General features: G+C 38.7%; 1 protein-coding gene across 1 annotated transcript in view; it reads right to left on the bottom strand.

The window, feature by feature from the left end:
• The window catches only part of brinp1 (bone morphogenetic protein/retinoic acid inducible neural-specific 1), an 80,705-nt gene that overhangs the window by 21,386 nt on the left and 37,732 nt on the right, over positions 1–21,587 (bottom strand). The window contains exon 4 of the mRNA XM_070924666.1: positions 6,663–6,768. Coding sequence (XP_070780767.1) covers positions 6,663–6,768 — 106 coding nt within the window. The remainder of the gene's footprint in view (positions 1–6,662; positions 6,769–21,587) is intronic.

Raw genomic sequence — 21,587 nt, 5'->3', positions numbered from 1 at the left:
GAAGGCCCCCGCTGTTTTGCTATTTAAAAATACCACCAATTCAAATAAGGTAATCAATGATAAATACTACGACTAAGTGTCAGGAACATAGGAAATTGAAAGAAAATAAATAAATGGGACTATTTTGTCCCTACTCCCTGACACAAACTACCTGATACTGCATAATAAGAGTTTAAGTAAGCAATGAAAATCCTGACCATTTAACTACCACATGCTAATTCCCTCTTTCATTTAATTCTCACCCCTCAATAAGCTATTTTTACTTCCAGGTCCCAGTGGAGGCAGAAAGTGAGAATCTAGCCAAAACCAATATCATCAGGTTTCTAAGTTTTAGCCTGGAGACAGGACAAACAAACAAAGAACAAATTAATGTGGGAGAGAAAAAAGTGTATTTAAATCCCAATTGTAAAAAAGTTAAATAGTGTGAATCTTTAATTCGGATTGAATTTAAAAGAATAAACAAACCAGGGTTTGTCTATGTCTATGTTCTGATAAATCATAGGGTCCATTAAAAATATAAGAGTGGGTTCACATTTATGGCTTTTGCTACATATGCACAATGTGTCTTTGGCCCAGCTGATAATTTGTAATACAAATTAGGTCGATTATATCGTGCTCAGAGACAGCAGTGTGTGCAAGGTTATACTGTAATTCCTATTGGGTGACAGACGAAGACTGGGTTAGGATCAATGACTTTCTCATCCATGTCCACAAATAGTCTCTCCTAATAACATATCCTAATGCCCACTTGTACTGTATTTAGCTGCCAATATAGCTGTGCATGTAGTACACACTCGTGTAAAACTGAAACCTCCACATATTAGGTTTGAGCAACGCAAAGTTTCATGTTCGATAGATCAAAGCTTTGCTAAGGCATGCATGAAATCTAATGTGAAAAAATAGTTCCAGTGCCATCTCTAATTCTGATGATTGTTGAGGGGAAAAAAGGAGATGGAAAAAATGAGGTGTTGGTTAATTTGCCAAACATTTTACAAAGCAAAACTGTGGGAGAGAAGAGGACAGAGTTTAGGCTTTGATAGGTAGCTCTCTTGATGTCAGAGTCCACTACAGCACTCTAATCTAAATCTAAGTGAAAGTAGAAGGAAATGTCATATCCGCATTGTGTTATCTGTGGCCCGCAGCCCCAGCAGCTCACAAAGAGCCGACCACAGGGGTGAGGAGGAGAGAGAGAAAAAAAAACATCCCTTTTGAAAATTCTGTTATTTTAGAAAAGAAGTCTGAAGTGTCTCCAGGAGAAATATGACCAAAGCTAAATTCACTAGCTTGCTTCTTCCTTGCCTGTTAATTTAAACCAGAATGCTGTCTCAGGCCGTTCTAAAGCTAATTCCACCAAAGCAAATCACTAAAAAAGCAGTTAAAATGTTTGGTTACAGGTTTGTAATGATTTTGTTGTGTGTATTTTCTAACAAAGTTTTGCAGTTACACGCATGCCTCAAGGTAGATAAAGTGCTGAGCAAAAAAAATAAAAGTGGGAAAGAATAAGGCATGATTAAAAGTTTAATTAGAAGAATGAAATGGAGTGGGTTTTCTATTACTGCATCCTTGTTGTAACTCACATGGTGCTGCATACTAATATGATCCCCTTATTTAATTCATAAGCAATTAAAATAGCTGGTCTAGATTAAGGTTTTTGTAAGTTTATTCATTTCCAAACGACGGAGTGTGCAGCAGCATTATACATAAAGGATTTGTGTTCAACATTTGGACAAAGATGATCAAAAACTACTATGTTTAGAGTTTTCAAAATACGGATCACCTGGCTATACAGGGTAGACTGAGTGAAATCATACTTCAGACACAGCAAATGCAAAGTAGCCACAAGAAAAACAAAAAGAACATGTTTGGATTGATGATTGATGAAGAGTTAAAACAGTTAAGCAGAAAAAACAGTTGAAGAAAATGACAGAAAAAACAAATGGCTGAGTAAGGGATTGATAAAGCAACGTGGTGAAATGTTTCCAAAAGAACAATTCTAGAGACACAAATTGAGATCAAAAAATGAGTGAGAAAGCTGACAAAATGTACTCGACATGACTTATCTTTGCTCACCAGAAATGGCTCCAGTAGGGTGGGAGATCACACACACACACTAGTGACATATCAACTAAATCTCACAAACGGAAAAAGAGATGTGCAACGCTGTATGTGATTCTGCAATTACACCCTCTAAAAGTAGAAAAATGTCCGCAATCTCTTCATTCCCATACTGGTAGTGATTTAGACAGCTGTCTCAAGATGACTTTTTCTCCTCCACCCTCAGACAGCGGAGAAAAGAGAATGTGTTGAGAAGAGGCTGCCATAAAAAAACTGAGTCAGTCAGTCAGGCACTACTTATACTTGGTTATTCTCACTCAGCCGGTGTTAGACAGCGTATTGTGTTTCACTACACTGGCTAATCTCTCTAATTTTTGCTAGTGGCCAGAAACTTTCTTCAGTTTGAGAGCGCACTGAAGAGGCCTCGAGCTTGTCAGAAATACTTGCGCTGCATTGTTTTCCCTGTGCTGATGAGTGAACTTTTGTAAGAACAGACATTCTTTTCTACTTTATGCTCCAAATGGTTTGGTTAAACACAGTAAAGAGGACAGGGATGCACTTTTAGATGCAAACTTATCATTTCAAATTCTACGTATCAACACTTTTCCTCCTCAGGATCAAAACTACAAATCACCTGGGTGACATATTGTCGCTGTCCCGTGAAAACCATGTATCTCCAAGACATCAACCTTTCATGAGCATACATTTTTCAGCTTACCCAATGGTGTTCTAAATGTTTTATTCAGTTTAACAAGTCGGAGAATTTCCACAAATCAATCAAATCAGTTTATCTGGATTTTGGTCTGGATGTGATATCTAGTGTGTAGCATAAGTGATTCAAAACATTGAGCTCACAGGGCAATCAAAGTGAACATAGAAATAGAATTCATAGAAAGGTCAATCATTCAAAACAGGCCTCCAGCTATATAATGTGAACATTAAAGGAATAACCAAATACAAAATAAAAAGAAAATAACAGACTAAAAACCAATTAGTAGAAACATTTAATATGTAATTACACAAAAGAACACAAAGAAATACATGAATGCATCTTGATGAACATAGCAGACACAAATCCAGTAAGCAAAGTGTACTATATATAGTATAGAAGCAATCTGAAATGAACCTCTTTATTTCATCTTAAATATTGCATTCATGGCTCGGAGGTGTTTTTGTTTTCCTCTGCAGACTTATTGCTTAATTTGAATGTATTCCTTCAGTTGTTTTTGTGATTTTCTATTTCTGAATAAGCTGATTCCTAAGATGTGTACATATGGATGCTGGAAGGCTGAATAACCTTCTGATTGCCTTGCGAGCTCATTGATTTGAAGCACCTGTCCTAAACACTACATATGTCACTCAGAAAATGTGTAGGGTTCTTTTTTATTATAGAAAAATAAATAAAATGAATGCATCAGAGTTAAAAGTGTGCAGCTCTCCTCCTTGCTTTGGTGTCTACCTGTGAGCCACTTTACCTCACGAGAATAGGTGTGCTTTTTCCTTCAGTTCTTTATTGATTGAACCCACCAGACAAAAAAAGGAGTTAGGTTTTTGAGCACTGTGGAGTCCAGCAACACACGTTCAGTGTTTATTTGAACCTCATCTCGTGTCCCAAAAGTAATTCCTGCACATTTTGAATCAAATCATACCCATGTGGACAGAGTAAACAGATAAAAGCCACCACACAGAAAAATCTGCGGTAGCTTCATGTCCCGGATCTTTAATCTTTCTTTGGAGGTACATCCACAGTGGGGTGAATTGCTTTCTTTTTAGGCTTATCAAGATTTGTCTTAGTAAGCCTAAATAATATTTGAAAATATTCTGTTACATGACTATAAAATGAAAAACTCTATTTCAGCCAAAATGCTGCATGATGTCCAGAGTTTGCTATTTGATAGTCCTGCCAGTGATCTGTGATCTTCCATGTGACTCCTCCCCACAGTTTAAATGCCAAAAGTTTGCATTTCAGCTAATTGTCTGGTAAAAGGTCAATAGGCATTTGAAAATGAGACACATGGTGGGTGTTCATTAGATGTGCAGAGAGCTGCTGGAGCTTATAAGAGCAGTCCTGGGCCCGGCCAATGTCCTCCTCCTCCAGGGATAGTTTGTGGAGCCCATTTATGGCGTGTTGTCAAAGAAGAGGACAATGCTGTCAAAGCTGTCATTTTTTGGGCATTGACTGTAAAGACCCAGTCAAGGGAAATACAGTAAATCTGTCAGGGAATCTAAATGTGTTTTGTATGAATAAAAGAAGATCAAGCCGCTTTTGGAACCACTATGAGGTTCACAAGTTGTTCCAAATGGCTCATCCATTAACTTGCAATTTTCTACATTTCCAATTATTCTAAGTGCAACCAGATAAAGGGGGGAAAAAACATTTAAACATGTGCTGCTGAAATGGTGCTTTATACCCTTCTTCTGTGGAGTGCGTGCATTTTTTTTAAATCACACTCAGAATTACCACGGCAATAACTCCACATACCCTTGCAATGACCGAGAAGATGGAGGCAACCACCTACCAACACCCTAGCAGCCACTTAGTACCCATCTAGCAATGCTGTACCAACCAAACATTTAACCATGTTTGGACATGCTAATACATTATGCATACACAACAACAACAATTACAAGTACTTCAGGAACTGTATCCTTTTCTAGTTTTGCTAAAAAGCATTAAATGCTTTACTCCTTTATAAAATAATTTGTTAATCAATACATAATTTAAAAATACAAACACCACACGAACACCTGCCAATGTTTTATGACTGAGAGCTTTCAACTGCTTGTCATTTTGAAATTTCAAATGTTGATGAAATGTTGTTAGATGCTGTACTGCTGTACTGATAAACATATCAAAGTGAAGACCACCTCTGTGTTCCTCTGTCATCTGCTTGTGTTTGTTGACACAGAGGAAAAATGGCCTGTGGAGATAGCCATAGCCTCGTGTATTTTAATATAAGTGAATATCTTCATAAAGAGAGCGCCCGAGTGATCTAGAGTAATATGTGGCGGCTTTATATTGCACATCCCAGTAATGTTTGAAAAAAAGTTGTGAAGCTGATTGAATTGGCTGGGAAAAAAAAAAAATTAGGAGAATTAATTCTACCAACATGGGACTTAATGCAGACCAGAGTCTGTGAACCAAGTGAATGAAAAGATTTAACCTATACCAATTTTATACGCGCAGGGGGACAAGTTGTAAATGCACATGGCTGGCCTGATCTGAGAGGAATGTATGGCTTACCAAGGGGTAAAATAAGACTAATTGTTACACTTAAACTCGTGTTCATGACAGACGGAAAACTGTAGGGTGAATTAAATGATTGGCTGTCATTATGAATATATTTGAGCAGCACAGACCTTAAAAGCTCTCCATTGACTACATGCCTCTCCATGGGCTGTGTGAAGTGCTATCACTTTGAAGAGCATTATGAAGAGCACTACGATTGTTGAAGAAGTTACACCATCAGCTGTCTTTCTAATTAAAGGGAGACACGATAATTGCTCTTAAAAGAACGTGTTTTCAGGAGAACACTCAACACCACCCCTCACCCTTCGCCTCCATTCAAAATGCATAAACACACACACACACACACACACACACACACACACACTCACACACAAACCAATATAATTTGGCCTAATACAAAACTCTGAGCCAGAAACCAATCGGAAAAGTTTTTTCCATTCTTTTGGGGTTATTATCAAGCCAAAAGAAAGAATCTTTCCCAGGCCTGTCATCTATCACTTGGGTGACAAAACAGTCTTCAAACCACAAGGCTAATACATTTGGCGCATGACAATAAAGCTTTTCCCCAAAACCTATAGAGCCCTTTGAATAAGTGGCAGTGGAGGACTTAAAAGTGTTTCTTTGACAAACCACTTAGTTCTGTGATTTTAGAGGACGAGTAATGATCCCTTCAAAAGGGAAAAAAGGGGAGGGAGTAGTGTGGGTTGGATTGAAAATAAGCTTCTGTGATTCTCAAACTGGTTTTAATAACCTGCGTAAACTGGAATAAATCAAAGAACCAATCACTCTATTCAAACACATGACCACAGTTACATAGCCTTTCATCATTATTTTTCCCTGGGGTGTCTGTCACTGCAAGCAATTCCTTCTCTTAGGCTAATTATTAGTTGTGTCAATGTTTAAGACAGAACTATTTTCGCTTAAAAGAACAGGACCACTAATGGGTAAAAGCTGCTATTTGCATCCACTGACATATGATCCGTGAGTGACATGCTAGTAGATTAACATTCTAATATTGAGGAAGCCTAATGAAAGTGACTAATTAATGTGTTGAATACATTCTTGAGATGCATTTTGATTGACAAAAAAAGACACTTAAGACCACGATCACGTTAAAACACAAGCAGACATCTTTAACCACAGAGAATTGTATTGCAGTCCAAAGAGGGGAATGGGCAGCTAATCTATCCCAGTCCCAATTAAACAATGCATTGAAATTCAATTCTTGAGAAGGCACAAAACATTTCCGTTGTCCACTTAAGAGCATTTCATGCATGACTATAGATCTCCTATAATTTTAGAGGTCCAAATGGAGTTTGATCCTTGTGAAAAATATTGATAGGCTGGGTTTGTTTACCTTGCAGATGAAGCTTGCTCTCAGGGCTCTGCAGGAGTATCGAGCTAACTGAGTCCAGATTGTCATAGCTACTGCATCCCAGGGGCCCCGTCCGTGTCTCTGTCACCTGCAATAGAATTAAGACTAAAATGAAAGACACATTTGAGAAGCGGGCAAATGCACCAGTGGGTGCAAACATCTGAATGCACATTATATGCATGTAGAAGTGAAAACTTGCATTTTTGCGTCTCAGTCTTCAGAGTATGTAATATTTCTCTCAGTACTCTGTTCTGATGTATTCCCCTTACAGTGATCCACACAACACTTTAAGACAACACATTCAAAGTCAGGGATCACAAGAGCCACCAGCTATGAACAATGTCAGCTGGCACTAAGTAAGACGTTAACACCTGCTATCAGTGGATAATGTAACAATCTTTAGGCAATTATCTGTTTTGATTGACTTAGACTAACACGTGCTAATTGCACTGAGTTCACATTAGTATATTTCACACCATGTGGCCCTAAGACAAAGAAAGATTGTGCAGTGACAGAATGTACTGAGACAGGTTCTCACACAAAACAATTTTTTTCCACCGGCCATAATGTCTGGACTAATTGACTCAATGCTAAAAGAAGGCTTAATATGCATTTTTATACACCTTTGCACAATGCGTCCTTAATGTAGCAGCTGGTGACATGTCCAACATGTTGCAATGGTGGGATTTCTTTTAGAGTTACTTTAAAAAGGCTTTTTTGAAGGAGAAACACAAATGGCCATTTTCCTCCAAGTATGTCCTTGTTCTGTTTCAAACAAAAGCGCTGAGACTACAGCAGTGGTTCTTGTTGCCCACCGAAACCACTGTCAAAAGGAATAATGACGCTATTCAGATGTGTAAGAGGTTGCTTTAAAATATACAGCCTCCACATTTGAGACCTTGAAGACGTTGCTCTTGAAAATAGAGGAAGGAGTGAAATCTCTCTTCTTTTCAGTTGCCTTTGCTCATTAAGTTCATCCTGCAGTTCCTAATAGTACTTTTACAAGGTTCCTAGAAGCCAAATGAGAAAGTACTCAGCAAAGGAGATTAAGGGAGAGACAAAAAAGTGTTTTTTTTTCTTGTGGGTCTTTGTTGAGCACAAAAACAAAAAATGCCTATGTCAAGTAGCAGACAAATATATCTACATCTAACAAATATAATTTGAACATGTTAGACAATTAAGACAGTAATCAAATAATGAAATTATTTGACAGCTGTTTTGTTTATTTTCAGTACAGAGTACAGTAATAAATATTATGTGTATAATAGTAGAGACAGGTTTGGGCTATCTGACAGCACTTAGGCATTGTCTGCACTGGAGGGGTTTTCTGCCTCACCAGGCGACCAGGGGCTCATGAGCTACAGAATGTGACTAACATGTGTCTATAGTAGGTGGAGTCTTGGGTGTTAACCCTCATGTAATGATTTTTTGGCCACTTGGGGGCGATGAAAACAAGCTGTGAAGACAACGTTGACATATTACCACCTTTTAAGGTGATGAATTTGTTAGCAAGCAGTTGCTTATCTACACAGCAGATACGGAGCAACATTAGCATTCATTTGGAGACATGTTTTTACCCAGCTGGTAAATATAAGTCCAGTATTAACTCTCATTTTAGCTATTTTTTGGTTTCCACTGTCTCCTGAGGGAAATATCTGGCCCTTTAGCTGCGAAATGCTCCATTATGTAGCAAGTCGCTAACTTTGTTTGTCTGCCACTTGGTGCTGGTATGTCATGTAGTGGTTTTATCATACACACAACAACAATAAAGTTGCAGGCCAGAAAACAATGAACTGAAAGACGCTATAAAGCCCCATGGAGCTGAGGGGAACTGTAGAGACAGGTAATTAAGTAGTCGCGTGATCCACTGTTAATATGAGTACATGAATGAGAGCAGGATATCCCACAAATGAGAGGGAAAATGGAAAGCGTAAGAAAGATAATTATAGAAGTCAAGAATAAATTAAAATCAGCATAATCACCTTAGAACCGTTCTAATGTTCCTGAAGAAAATGTTTTAAAAACATTAAGCTTTGTATAGGGAGCTATCATTATATTAATACGATCAGAAGGCTTGGATACAGTTGAAAGGATTGGGGTTGGGGCCAATTTGGACACGCCTGATGTATTTCCAATTATTTGCTTATTGTAACCCATTGTGCTCTCTATACATCAAATGCTAAAAGCAACCCTTTACACTTTACACAAAAAAACAAAATTTGACAAGCTTCTTGTACAACGACATGTGCTTAAGACTGAATTGGGTTTTGAGAAAGGGCTTCACATCTCTAGTCATATTGAACCTGACAAAAATCACATTGATGGGTAAACAAAAATTATCAATTTGTTTTGTAAGATGTCTACCACTTATATGGCCTCAGTAACTTTCTTCTACACTAGTGTGTGTGTGTGTGATTGACAGTGTAATACCATTTTTCCTGTCTTTAATGTTGATACTGCACCAGATGGTGGGCTGACAAGCAAGAAATTAGACAGATGTATATCTTACCCTTGGCATCAGGCTGTTCGGGGAAAAATGCAAAATCATGGGGAGACAGAAAGGCACAGACACTGGAGGCGAGCTATACAGTCTTGTTTTTCAATGGTTTTGCAATATATTTTGGTAATTTTCTGTATGCACTATATGAATGAATCACTTTTACTGTCAAGGAATGTCTGAATACAATGAGGGTGGTCATCAGTACATATAAATCAGTATATTATAGTATGTTACTGATGCATTGGAGTGACATTCTGTGTATATGTGTTAAAAATACAAAGTTTAATGACTAGTAATAAATTCAATATGAAGTGACAGAGAAACATAATTAGCAACTACAGAAATACTTCACCATATTATTGTGATGTTATAAACTATATAATATAATGTCACACAATCTGAACTAATAGACTATAAAGTTGATCAACTGTAACTTGTTTATTTGTGCTTCTATAAAAGCCTCTTGCTTACATCCTGGAAGGATAATGCAATCCAAATGACACCGAATGTGACTAAGAGGTTACTAATGGTTAGTGAAATTACATTTTTCAAGCAGACCTGCTGTTGTATTGCAACCATGTTGTGCTCCCTATAAGAGACGGAAATACTGTAAATTATCACATTTAAAAGGTGTCAGAGAAATTTACTTAACTTTTTGTTTATATCGCACCCATTTGCAAAGGATTTCATCCTCTGGGTGAGGGTACAGTAAATCTGTTTTGACTTGTCTGGAAGGTGCTGGAACTTTCCTACTGTGAAATAACACAATGTTTAGCTGTGGTTTACAATATAAGTAGCTTATATGGACGGTGCAAAAACAACCCACACCACTCCAATGCACCTTGGACCTCTTTGGTTAGCACAATCTTTCCTAATTTCACCTGGATGTAAAAACTTAAAACCAATCTTTTGTTACTGATAAACATGAATGTGTTCTGCCCTCAGACTATAGAGGCCGGTGTCAGCCCAATTTAGCTCAAAACACAATACAACAAATGTGTTTTCTTCTTGTTTGACTGTTAAAACTGTTATGAGACATTAATGATCATCTCAATGTATTTTTTCATCTAACTGGTCCACAATTTCCAAGCATGTTCCCTTCTAGATTTCCTTCCAGCCAAGCAATGGACTTTGAAATGCACTTCATGGCCTTGCATAAAGTGCATGTGCAGATTGATTACAGAGCTGGACTTGCCTATCACACTCTACCATCTTGATGGCTGCTGACAGTGCTGTTTTCCCTCCCTTTTTGTTGTGCTTATCGCCGAATGAATTACTTCCTGCAAAAGGTTGTGTTGCATGATCCATGGTGACTGAGCAAAGTGAATATCTGTCCTCTGTCGCCAACGGACATGTTCCCAGGAGGCAATGCAGGCGTTTGCATGAGCTAGCTCAGGCACATTTACATTAGTGGTTACACACAAATCACACTCACAAACACACACTCTAATGGATGTGCATAAACATGAGCACAGCTTGCCATAGCCAGTATACCATACAGTAATTTTTCTCCAAGAATTATTATTCCAAATTGGGAACAGACATACCCAGCTTTGTGGATTAGAGACTGACCCTTGTAATCTGAATGACTTTAGGAGAGCAGTATGCTGCACTTGTTAGACTCTCTCTTTTCTTTCTCTCCAGCACACACCATAAGAGTGCTGTGCACCAGATTATGAAAATGGAGTATAACGTAATAAAAATACAAGGAGCAATCAAAGGACTGAAGTGGGCCGAGGGGGACTTAGAGGATTTGGATTATTAAGCAGAACACAACAGTGGAATCCCACTGGGCCCAGACTATATCACAGCCCACAGTCAGAAACTACGGTTCTGGAACATCCTCTCTAATTGTCATCTGTCATCAAGAAAATCATCTAACCAAGTAAATAAGAGATGATGCACATGAGATCCTAAGTTTCTTCTGTTTCTGTATTTTCTGTTGGTAAACAAATGTACATCGACTATTCCCCAAGCCCCAAACTAAGTTTCTCCTGTTGGTGCAAACTTCTTTGTTTTTCAAAATTCATCCTGGTGACATACATACTCTGCAGCTGCAGTACATGGTGTGTGTTTGTGTGTAAGCGAATATGTGTTGCGAATTGCTAAGTACGCCAGCCAAATATTTTGACCTTGAGCATATTTTACATGCTGAAATGTTTAAATCTCAAATAATCCACTTGTTATAAATATCCTAAAATTGGAATAGAAATGTTTGGCACTATTTGATTGGAAGTTGCCTACTTTACTGTAAACTGTTCTTATCTTACAACTGAAGCCAGCACTGTTTATGTGTTTTTGGCCTATTCACTTGTATGGTTGACCTTTCCAGTAAAGCAGTAGTAGTAGTAGTAGTAGTAAAGCACCAATTAAACATCTCATCAGGATCCTGGAGTTTGACAATTTATAGTGTCTTAAATACAGAGAGTCTGGAATACTCAATAGTCATTATATTAGGCAAAGGTCAGCTCACGACAGAGAAAATGCATGCTATTATTACACTGAGCAATGTAAATATTCATAAAGAGTAACTGAAAAATAGACTTACATTATCCTGGCGCACTGTGAATTACAAGGGATAATTGGAGGCCTCTCACCAATTTTACGATAAATGTCACAGGACTTCCTTTTGCCTGATTAGAGTGACTGAGAATTAGGTCATTTTGAATCAAATAAAAAGGTTGTTATGATGTCCTTCCTAACAATGTCCAAGTCAGTCAATGTTTCAACATCTGCATGTTATTATCATTTTAAGGGAATGTTATGTGAGATCTGCACATGTGCTTATATCCGTATCCCCATGTATACAGTACATACAGACATTCCTTTTATTTTCAATTAAATAACTTAATACTTAACTTAATATAATGGATGGAATAAAGTCAAAAGGTTCTCCATCTCTATGGACTTAATCACTATTAGCTTTACATTAGCATTGTGGCCCTGTGAGAATGGAGTAGGAGCAATCATATGCATTAGATATCAACCTTGGATGTGTGATGCGACTGTTTTAGTTGTGCAATAAAACCACTTTTCACCAACTTCATTAAAATTATCACAGCATATGGAGCTCTCATTATTTCTATAATTCCTGTAACTTGTCATGGGAACAGTGCATTCTCACTTCTGTTTTTCAAACCATGCTGAGAAGAACACATTTCCCAGAAACCTCACATTATACTGTGTCCCAAAGTTGTATTTCAACTTGAAAGACCGAGGAGAATAAGAAAGGTGGTTTGAAGCTATGTGAGATAAGGAAAACAAGGGATAAAGGCAGTAAGATGGGTGAGTGGGACAGGGTAGAATACTGTAAGGTTGAACTGTCTTCATTACGCATCGCCTCTGCTGAGCCTTCCTAATATGCCCATCACCTGCCACTCTCTTAATGACTTGCTATTTCTGGATACATAGAAATGAAGAGATGTGCTCCTCAGTAATTCTCCAAGCCTGGTAATGGATGATCTCTGAGGACATTTTTTTCTGCCTTGTTCATATCATATCACATGTGTTACTATAAGTCACCTCAGAGGGACAATGCAACCATATTTGAAGAACACATATCTAACAATATTTAAATTAGCATTCTTTGAAAAACTATTAAATGTGTCTGTAAAAGCTATTTTTTAATGTAACTCATTTGTTTAAAATGATACTGGGAAGATGATCAACTTTGGGGCATTTCTAATTATAACTGGGGCACCCTGAAGTGCGTAACTCACGCACACTGCATATAAATCTGTCATGCTTGCTTGTGGCAAATGCAAATTAGATGTAGACTGATCCCAACCTGGCTACTGCAGCTGACAAAAGATCTGGGTCATATTTTATACACGTTAAATTTCCCTTACCTCACATGAGGCACACATGACTGGACAGTGAAGTGAGGAATAGGATAGCATGACTGTGTCTACCACACTAACACCACCCACAGCACTGCAGCATCATCAGGAAATATGCATATTGAACGCTGCTGTAAATCAGCCCGGAGTAACTGTATGGATAGGTGACCTTGTGAGGGATGCAGCAAGCACACTCCCCAGTAGGAATGCATACTTGCACACTTCATGCATGAATAAATATACAGTACACACGCCACAGTTGGGACGCTCAGCCACATGCACATATACAGGTCGCGTTAGCACGCGAGCACATATGCTGACAGTCGATTGCTAATCGCACGTCTTCCTCCATACCCACACTTTTCCACACTCACTCGTAAAACTGACATTTTCTTTCCATTGAAACACTCCATTGGGTATCTTGTTTTCATTCCTAAATGATCCTCCCTCCCCACTGGAGTCCTAGCTTGCAGCAGTCAGGATCAGCCATACAAAGACAAACAACGGCAAGTCATTTATTTCTATCAGCAAGGCATGATATTGTTCACAGTGGGAAGTGACCTGTCTTTGTATTGACTATGTGTACATGTTTCGTTTGTTTTGGAACCCCACTGATGTAAACGTGGAGAAATATAGTCATGTCCCTATTATGAAACAAATTATTTTTCCTGCTAGAGAATTACTAAAGGAAGGTGTAGGGAAAAATTGGTGCACTAGTGGGGAAGACATCAGAGCTGTGCAGCCCGGTGGTTAAGTGCAGTCGGCAAAGAAGTGAAAATGATGATGAATACAGATTTTGGCACAAGAAGGAACTGAAATATGATTTATGAATCAGTACAAATGGATAATACCACCGTGTTCAATGGATTTTTCTGTTTAATAAAACAGCTGCAATACATTAATGGAGAAAAATGACGTACGGCAGGAATCCCTGATACTGTACAATCTCATTACATCGTAACCCCAGGCCAGCTCGTTCAGTACTGTGTGTCTAATGTGTGCTTGTTTGTTTGTTTGTTTGTCTGTGTATATACATGTATGGTGCCATAGCTTTATATTTCACACAAGGGAATGAAAAACAGGCAAGGTAAGACACCAAGTTTATTGTACAGCTTTGTGTCATCCCTGATGGTCTTATTTATCTTTTAGTTACATGTATATTTGTTCTTTACTTTTGCTTTTACATGGTCTTCATTACACAGCTGTGGTTTAGGTTTCATTTTTCACTGCACAAGGGGAGGGTTGCGGACAACAAAAAGCATTTGTTTTAGCTGATGTATTTCTGGATAGGTGGGTCTCAGGTAAATAACAAGGCTAAAATTCTGCTGAGGGCGCCAGCAGCGCAGTGGGGATATGTCTTGGATTTGATTAACGTTCACATGTAGCTAAGACCTCTTAACCACTGCAAAGGCTCAGGGAGACAGAACAGGGTATCAAGGATGAAAGGTTTGATAAATTCAGCCAGCCACTATGCACGTAGTCTATCAGTCCACACATTTTAGTGGCAAGCAATTGGGTATAGTCTGCTGCACAAAGGACACACACACACATAGAGAAAGCTATTCCTTACTGTTTAAAGCATATCTCGTGTTTAACACTTCAGTTCTGTATTTGATTACTTGTGAATATTATATTATTTAAACAATAAAATCAGAGCCCCTTGGGACCAATTTTACATGTAACTTTAATAGCACTCTATAATGTGTTTTCTGTAATCCAACCATTGCAGATTGCACAGCATGTGCAACCTGTAGGAGTCCAATAACAATCAAACAATTGTTTGTTTTTCTCACTGATGAAAAGACGGCCGAGTTTAAAATGAGAAAGCTTTGCATTAGTGCCTGCACAGATGTCTGATGTCATCAAAGACTGATTGTTATATGTCCTGCTGGCTGCCCTGATGTTCACGCACTGTTCTGCCGCTTCATTAGTAGTCTGATGATGACATATTTTATCAAACAATGCTTGCAAAATATACATAGCATACATTTTGCAGATATACTGCAGATACACAGTTATTTTACATTTACAGTTTTACATCTAAAGTCCAACTGAAATTAAACTGCATATTTTTTGTCTGCTGCAGAACACATATCTGCTCTGTAAATCACTTGTCACCTGTGTTCTCCTTTCAGAAAAAAATCTGAAACCAAAAGGGAGAAATGTACGTTTTATAATTTTTGGTTTCAGCTTCCCTGTTAAGTTCTCCTTCTTATCTAACTCACAAACATGAACACACATTTTGTGCTGCACCTTAGTTTAGCGTTTAATGTGCGACCAAACAAACATTCACAAAGTGCACTGCTAACATCAGTTTGCAGTCTAGATAGCTAATTAGCTGCTCAGCTGCAGCACATTAAACAGCATGTAAACGGACCTGCAAGTGTCACTTCGGTCCGGATAGATGCTGCTGTGGTCCTTACTTTTCGATGTCTTTAACAACACGCTGTCTGCCATGACATGTAGGCTACAGCACAAGTTTGTTTACTTTGTCTCTCCTTCCCTACGATGTAACACCGGCACTGCCAGCTGCTGTCACTCAAACACTCAAACAGCCAGCTGAGAGGAGAAGGAGCATTTCTTGTTTCTTCCTTTTAATAATAACAAAGAATCATGTTGACATTATTTTTGACTACAATAAATGGATGACTAAATGGGTGTGAAGTGTGTGCAGTTGATTTAGCTGTAAAATGGAACTGGATTTCTACATGTACATGATTCAATGGCCAGTGTAATCAAAGCCACACTATGTGAGTGAACAGTGTGTGGTTTTGTTTTTGATTTGCCACACTATGTGTGAATTTACTACATCTCATATAAGCAACCAAACATGATGTTACATTTTCTCAGAGGAGGAAAACAGATTGGGTCACTATTTTGTTTTGGTTGTAGGATAACTGCTATCAATCATAGGAAACAGTTCTGTGATATCAGGCTAAGAGCCAAAGAAAAGTTGGCGGCGAACCATTTGGGACATTTAGTTGAAAGGAGGGGACATCCACCAGCTTGTCCCTGACATCTGCACAATATGCAGCCACTTTTCACTTCAAATAAAATTGTGGTTGGTGTATTGTAAAACTGCTTAAAAGAGATGGGTGCTCCCTGCATAACAAGGGTTTAATCAACAAGGTTTTTCTGACCACATTCTTTTGCTTGATATTGAAGTTCCCTCTGTTCTGCCTTGTTGCAGAAAAGAAAAACCTTGCACAGCACAAGAAAGAGGTATTATTTATAAGAGGCTATGTAAAGTAATTGAATTTCAGGTGTATTTCTTGATAACATCAAGTCTATAACCACTTTGATTTTGTAATTTTTTAAACCAATATTTTAGGTTTTAATATGAAGATGTGTAGGTGGTTTTAGTATTTAGTGTAGTATTTTAGTATTTTAGTTCTTGATGAGGCTGTATGACCTAAGAGAACTAGGATACTATCACTGAAAGCATGACTCCTATTGGATCAGTCACTGTAATTTGTGTGCAGTTCAAATGTTTTGACCAGTAACTTGGGGGGCTTTTAATAATCTAATGTTAAAGTTAAAATGGAGGTACTAATAATAAGAATGAGAACAATACTTCTTAAGACATGACACAACACATACAGTACATTTACTGAGGTACAATTTTGACATACTTGTATTTTACTTGAGTATTTCCATTTTATGCTGCTTTACATGTATTCATTGTTTAAAATATATCTTTGATGGAAGAGAACATACATATTTCAATGTATTTAGTGTTAGGAAAAAAATAAGATAATCAGCAGTTTTATTCATTGCATCAATAATTCTGTATTATACCACCTGCATACATTTGCTTATTAATTTCTGGGCATACAGAAATACTGAATAAAAGAAGACTCTACTCTCTTAGACCCTTGGGGGATCAAGTAAAAAAAGGCACAATATTGGCGCAGTATCATAAATATGGTACTATGCTTAATATATTTTGGGATTTTTATTTTGGTCAGTGGAACAAAGTGGACCTGACTTTCACCCTTCTTACTTGCAGACAGGAAATGGAAATGGCTCAAACATATCTGCTGTATTGACACGTGTTTTTCATTCTGATTGTAAGTTTGCACTCCAAAGCAGGTCTCACAGCCACACTGAATCAATATTGGAGGAGCAAAGCCCTTGTTCTCTGTGTTTATAGATCCATGCCTTCTGCTGGACTTTGCTTCCTCTGCACATTCTGATCACTGTCTGTCTGCTGGCGACGTGACTGGAGAACTGCAATTTATGCTGCCTTTATTTATAGTCAGGAGATACAAGAAGGCAAGTTTAGCGTGGGATGATTTTCGGTTATGTTATAAGTGGCAGTTATGCCCATTTTTAAAGAGTATTCAGAAATCAAATTTATTTTATATTTCCACAAAAAGTGTCGCACATGATCTGCTGCTATATTAATCTTATTGAACTCCCATTTCACCAATATTTTATGTTATTTAATCTAAAGATATATGAAGACTTAATGATCAGTATGTGCATCAGTATAGCTCCTGTAATTTGAGGGATGTGATATTTATGTAAAGTGTTACACAATTACGTACACTTCTGTGTGTACCTTGAAATCCTCTTACACAACCAGTATGAGCCTTTGGAAAATAAATGTCTTGTTTTGTGCACAGCCATGCATATGGCCCACAAGTTTTATGCGATGCAAATTATAGAGGACAGGAGACAGTTTTCTTCAGAGAGAAGGTGCCCTGGACTCCAAGCCTATTAGAAAACTGTCTGCTGCTTTTAAATGAGAAGAGAAGAGTTAATGTGATTGGCCATTACAGAAGGCTGCGCCAACTCTATCCTCTGATAATATATTCCTGAACAATGTATTTGTCCCTATTTCACCTTTTCCCTTCTGTTCTACGTTACTCCTGTGCTTGAAGTCACCAAAATTGCAGATAAATGTTAGTCATACCAAAGTATGTTTGCACTCTGAAATTGTGTCCGAGTACATATTGAGTCTTTGGTGTATTTGTAAAATAACAAGTTATAGTCACCAATGTCCAAAAGTTTGTGGTAATTTGATTAAACAAACATGTGTGTAGACATATGCATCATGTACGTACAATATGAACAGAAAAAAAAGGTATTGAACTAAATGTCGACACTGGGCCCTTCTTCTTTAAGATTATATAATAATTTGGGACTCATTTTAAGGCGCTTATCATTGATTTTGTTAATCAAATTGCCACAGAGAAATTACACACACTGAACCTGAAGCTTTCAGCGCGCCTGGGGCAGTTGACCACTACAGTATGCTGAGTCAGTAATTAAGCTTAAAACTGTACATCATCCTTGAATTCAATGTCAAGTCAGACTTCATCAACATTTATACCAGCATGTATTCTTAATCCCGTCCGTTCCAAGGTACGTTACTGTCGCACTGTACCAAACAAAAAAAACATCAAATACTATTAAGTGCACAGCCACTCCTACTATACACTACTTACTTAATGTCCTATGGGTACACAGCCATGTTTGTTTGATAAAGCAAGCCCATTAAGCTGTTATTTCATCCTGTTTCATCCAGACATCCATTTTGAGTTTCAAACAAGTCATTACTAACTCTCAGAGGATGCAGTACCTGATAGGTGAAAGACAAGCTATCTTGCATGCCTGGCCTGCATTCCTGTTAACTAACTCACAAACTCACTCAATCATCAATCCATTCCTAGCCCTTTTCCACACTCAGACAAAGCCTCACCTCTTGACATATGCTACAGGTCCATCAGTCTTGATCAGCAGACATGCAGTCCATTCAGCATTGCAGTAAATATGTGTGTGTGTGTGTGTGTGTGTGCTGTATGGATACTCTCTCCTCTCAACACCTACTGCCTTGCTTTCCTGAGAAACTGACTCAGCAGCCACTGTCACGTCTGCTTAATTTTGTCATGGTTGACTTCTGCTACCTGGAGTCTCATCTGCCAGAGCCCCTTAATCCACTTGTCACTCACAACAACAAAAAGCTAGGAAGGTGCTCCTTGAATGAAGACAGGGAGGTGGAGCATTGGTGGGTGTACGGGAGAGTTGGATTGGAGGTTTTTGTGCAGGTGCGCAGGCACAGGTGCATGGCAGCAGCTGTGGGAGTTTCAGACTAGTGTTGAAATTTTCAGCACTATTCCGAGACTATACTAAGAAGAAGCCAATAAATCCTTCAAGAGAAATAACATGCATTCTACCATGTATGCAAGTTGTTATATGAGGTGAAAATTTATTAAGTAAAGGAATAAATTGAAAAGGAGAGTTTGTACAGAAAAGGCTTTACGGCAATAAAAGTGGTCATAAAAGTGTATTTCATGTTGGATTGTCTATAAATGGCGAAACATAAAGACTATTACCCCAATGAAAGATACACTATATTGCCAAAAGTATTCACTCACCCATCCAAATAATTGAAATCAGGTGTTCCAATCACTTCCATGGCCACAGGTGTATAAAATCATTCACCAAGGCATGCAGACTGTTTCTACAAACATTTGTGAAAGAATGGGTCGCTCTCAGGAGCTCAGTGAATTCCAGCGTGGTACTGTGATAGGATGCCACCTGTGCAACAAGTCCAGTCGTGAAATTTCCTCACTCCTAAATATTCCACAGTCAACTGTCAGTGGTATTATAAGAAAGTGGAAGCGATTGGGAACGACAGCAACTCAGCCACGAAGTGGTAGGCCACGTAAAATGACGGAGCGGAGTCAGCGGATGCTGAGGCGCATAGTGTGCAGAGGTCGCCAACTTTCTGCAGAGTCAATCGCTACAGACCTCCAAACTTCATGTGGCCTTCAGATTAGCTCAAGAACAGTGCGTAGAGAGCTTCATGGAATGGGTTTCCATGGCCGAGCAGCTGTATCCAAGCCACACATCACCAAGTGCAATGCAAAGCGTCGGATGCAGTGGTGTAAAGCACGCCGCCACTGGACTCTAGAGCAGTTGAGACGCATTCTCTGGAGTGACGAATTGCGCTTCACCATCTGGCGATCTGATGGACGAGTCTGGGTTTGGCGGTTGCCAGGAAAACGGTACTTGTCTGACTGCATTGTGCCAAGTGTAAAGTTTGGTGGAGGGGGGATTATGGTGTGGGGTTGTTTTTCAGGAGCTGGGCTTGGCCCCTTAGTTCCAGTGAAAGGAACTCTGAATGCTTCAGCATACCAAGAGATTTTGGACAATTCCATGCTCCCAACTTTGTGGGAACAGTTTGGGGATGGCCCCTTCCTGTTCCAACATGACTGTGCACCAGTGCACAAAGCAAGGTCCATAAAGACATGGATGAGAGAGTTTGGTGTGGATGAACTTGACTGGCCTGCACAGTCCTGACCTCAACCCGATAGAACACCTTTGGGATGAATCAGAGCGGAGACTGAGAGCCAGGCCTTCTCGTCCAACATCAGTGTGTGACCTCACAAATGCGCTTCTGGAAGAATGGTCAAAAATTCCCATAAACACACTCCTAAACCTTGTGGAAAGCCTTCCCAGAAGAGTTGAAGCTGTTATAGCTGCAAAGGGTGGACCGACGTCATATTAAACCCTATGCATTAAGAATGGGATGTCACTTAAGTTCATATGCGAGTCAAGGCAGGTGAGCCAATACTTTTGGCAATATAGTGTACTTCAGTGTGCATACAATACATTACAATACTGATAAAGTCACCATGTAATGTTTACGTAAATTATAAGCCCTGTTTTAGCTGTATGTACAAGTATGTACAAGCCCACGGTTTGCTCAACCCATACTGCACTTTCTCATATTTTTGCGTGCAAATCACAATCACAGCAACTTGTTTTCTATTCCGTCACCATCAAATGTAGTTACAACATTTGAGCAATGGTTCTGTTCCTTGACACCTTTTTGTTTGCAATTAGAAATGCATTTTATCAACAATGCTAAGGGCATCAGGCTTGCAGTTGTTGCATCCCAGTAACCTGGAATGAAGACATGGAAAGAGGATGGGCAGGAATGGGCAGTCCTGAGGATGTTTGGTGATGTAGAGGGGAGAGATAAATTTAAATTAGTTTTCATGGATCTCAGCATCCGTGTGTGTCCAATATGCCTCCTGGATGCCTACACTCCTGCTGATCAGCGCTGCAAAAACTAGTTTGGTTAGAATACACACACAAACAACCAAGCAGCTTGGTGTGCATACACGTTCGTCTGGTTGTTTTGCAACAGCCTGGTGCTGATTGTGCATGATTTCAATAAGCTAGCCACCATGGAATAAAGTTCTGTAACTGCACTTTGCTCTGATAATGTCCATTTTTCAATTAAATGAAACTAAATAATTATATCTGTTGCCTCCAGACAGCTGAATTCAATCAAATGAAAAATAAAAACTTCAAACAGCCGACGTGCAGTTATGGATTAATGGTATAACCCATTAATCTTTTGCTCAGATGAGACTTTACTAGCGTTACTGCCATATTCACATTAAAATTGTATTTTTGATGCTATAAAGAGTTGAAAATATCAATAATCTTGTCCTGCACCATTTCAATTACATTAAACTCCCAGTGCCCAGATTAGCTGCGTCAAATTATATAACTCATGTTTGATCAAATGTTATTCAGCTCAAAGAT

Source organism: Enoplosus armatus, chromosome 18 (genome assembly GCF_043641665.1).
Source record: "Enoplosus armatus isolate fEnoArm2 chromosome 18, fEnoArm2.hap1, whole genome shotgun sequence".
NCBI lineage: Eukaryota > Metazoa > Chordata > Actinopteri > Centrarchiformes > Enoplosidae > Enoplosus > Enoplosus armatus.
This window is presented reverse-complemented; position numbering and strand designations above follow the sequence as displayed.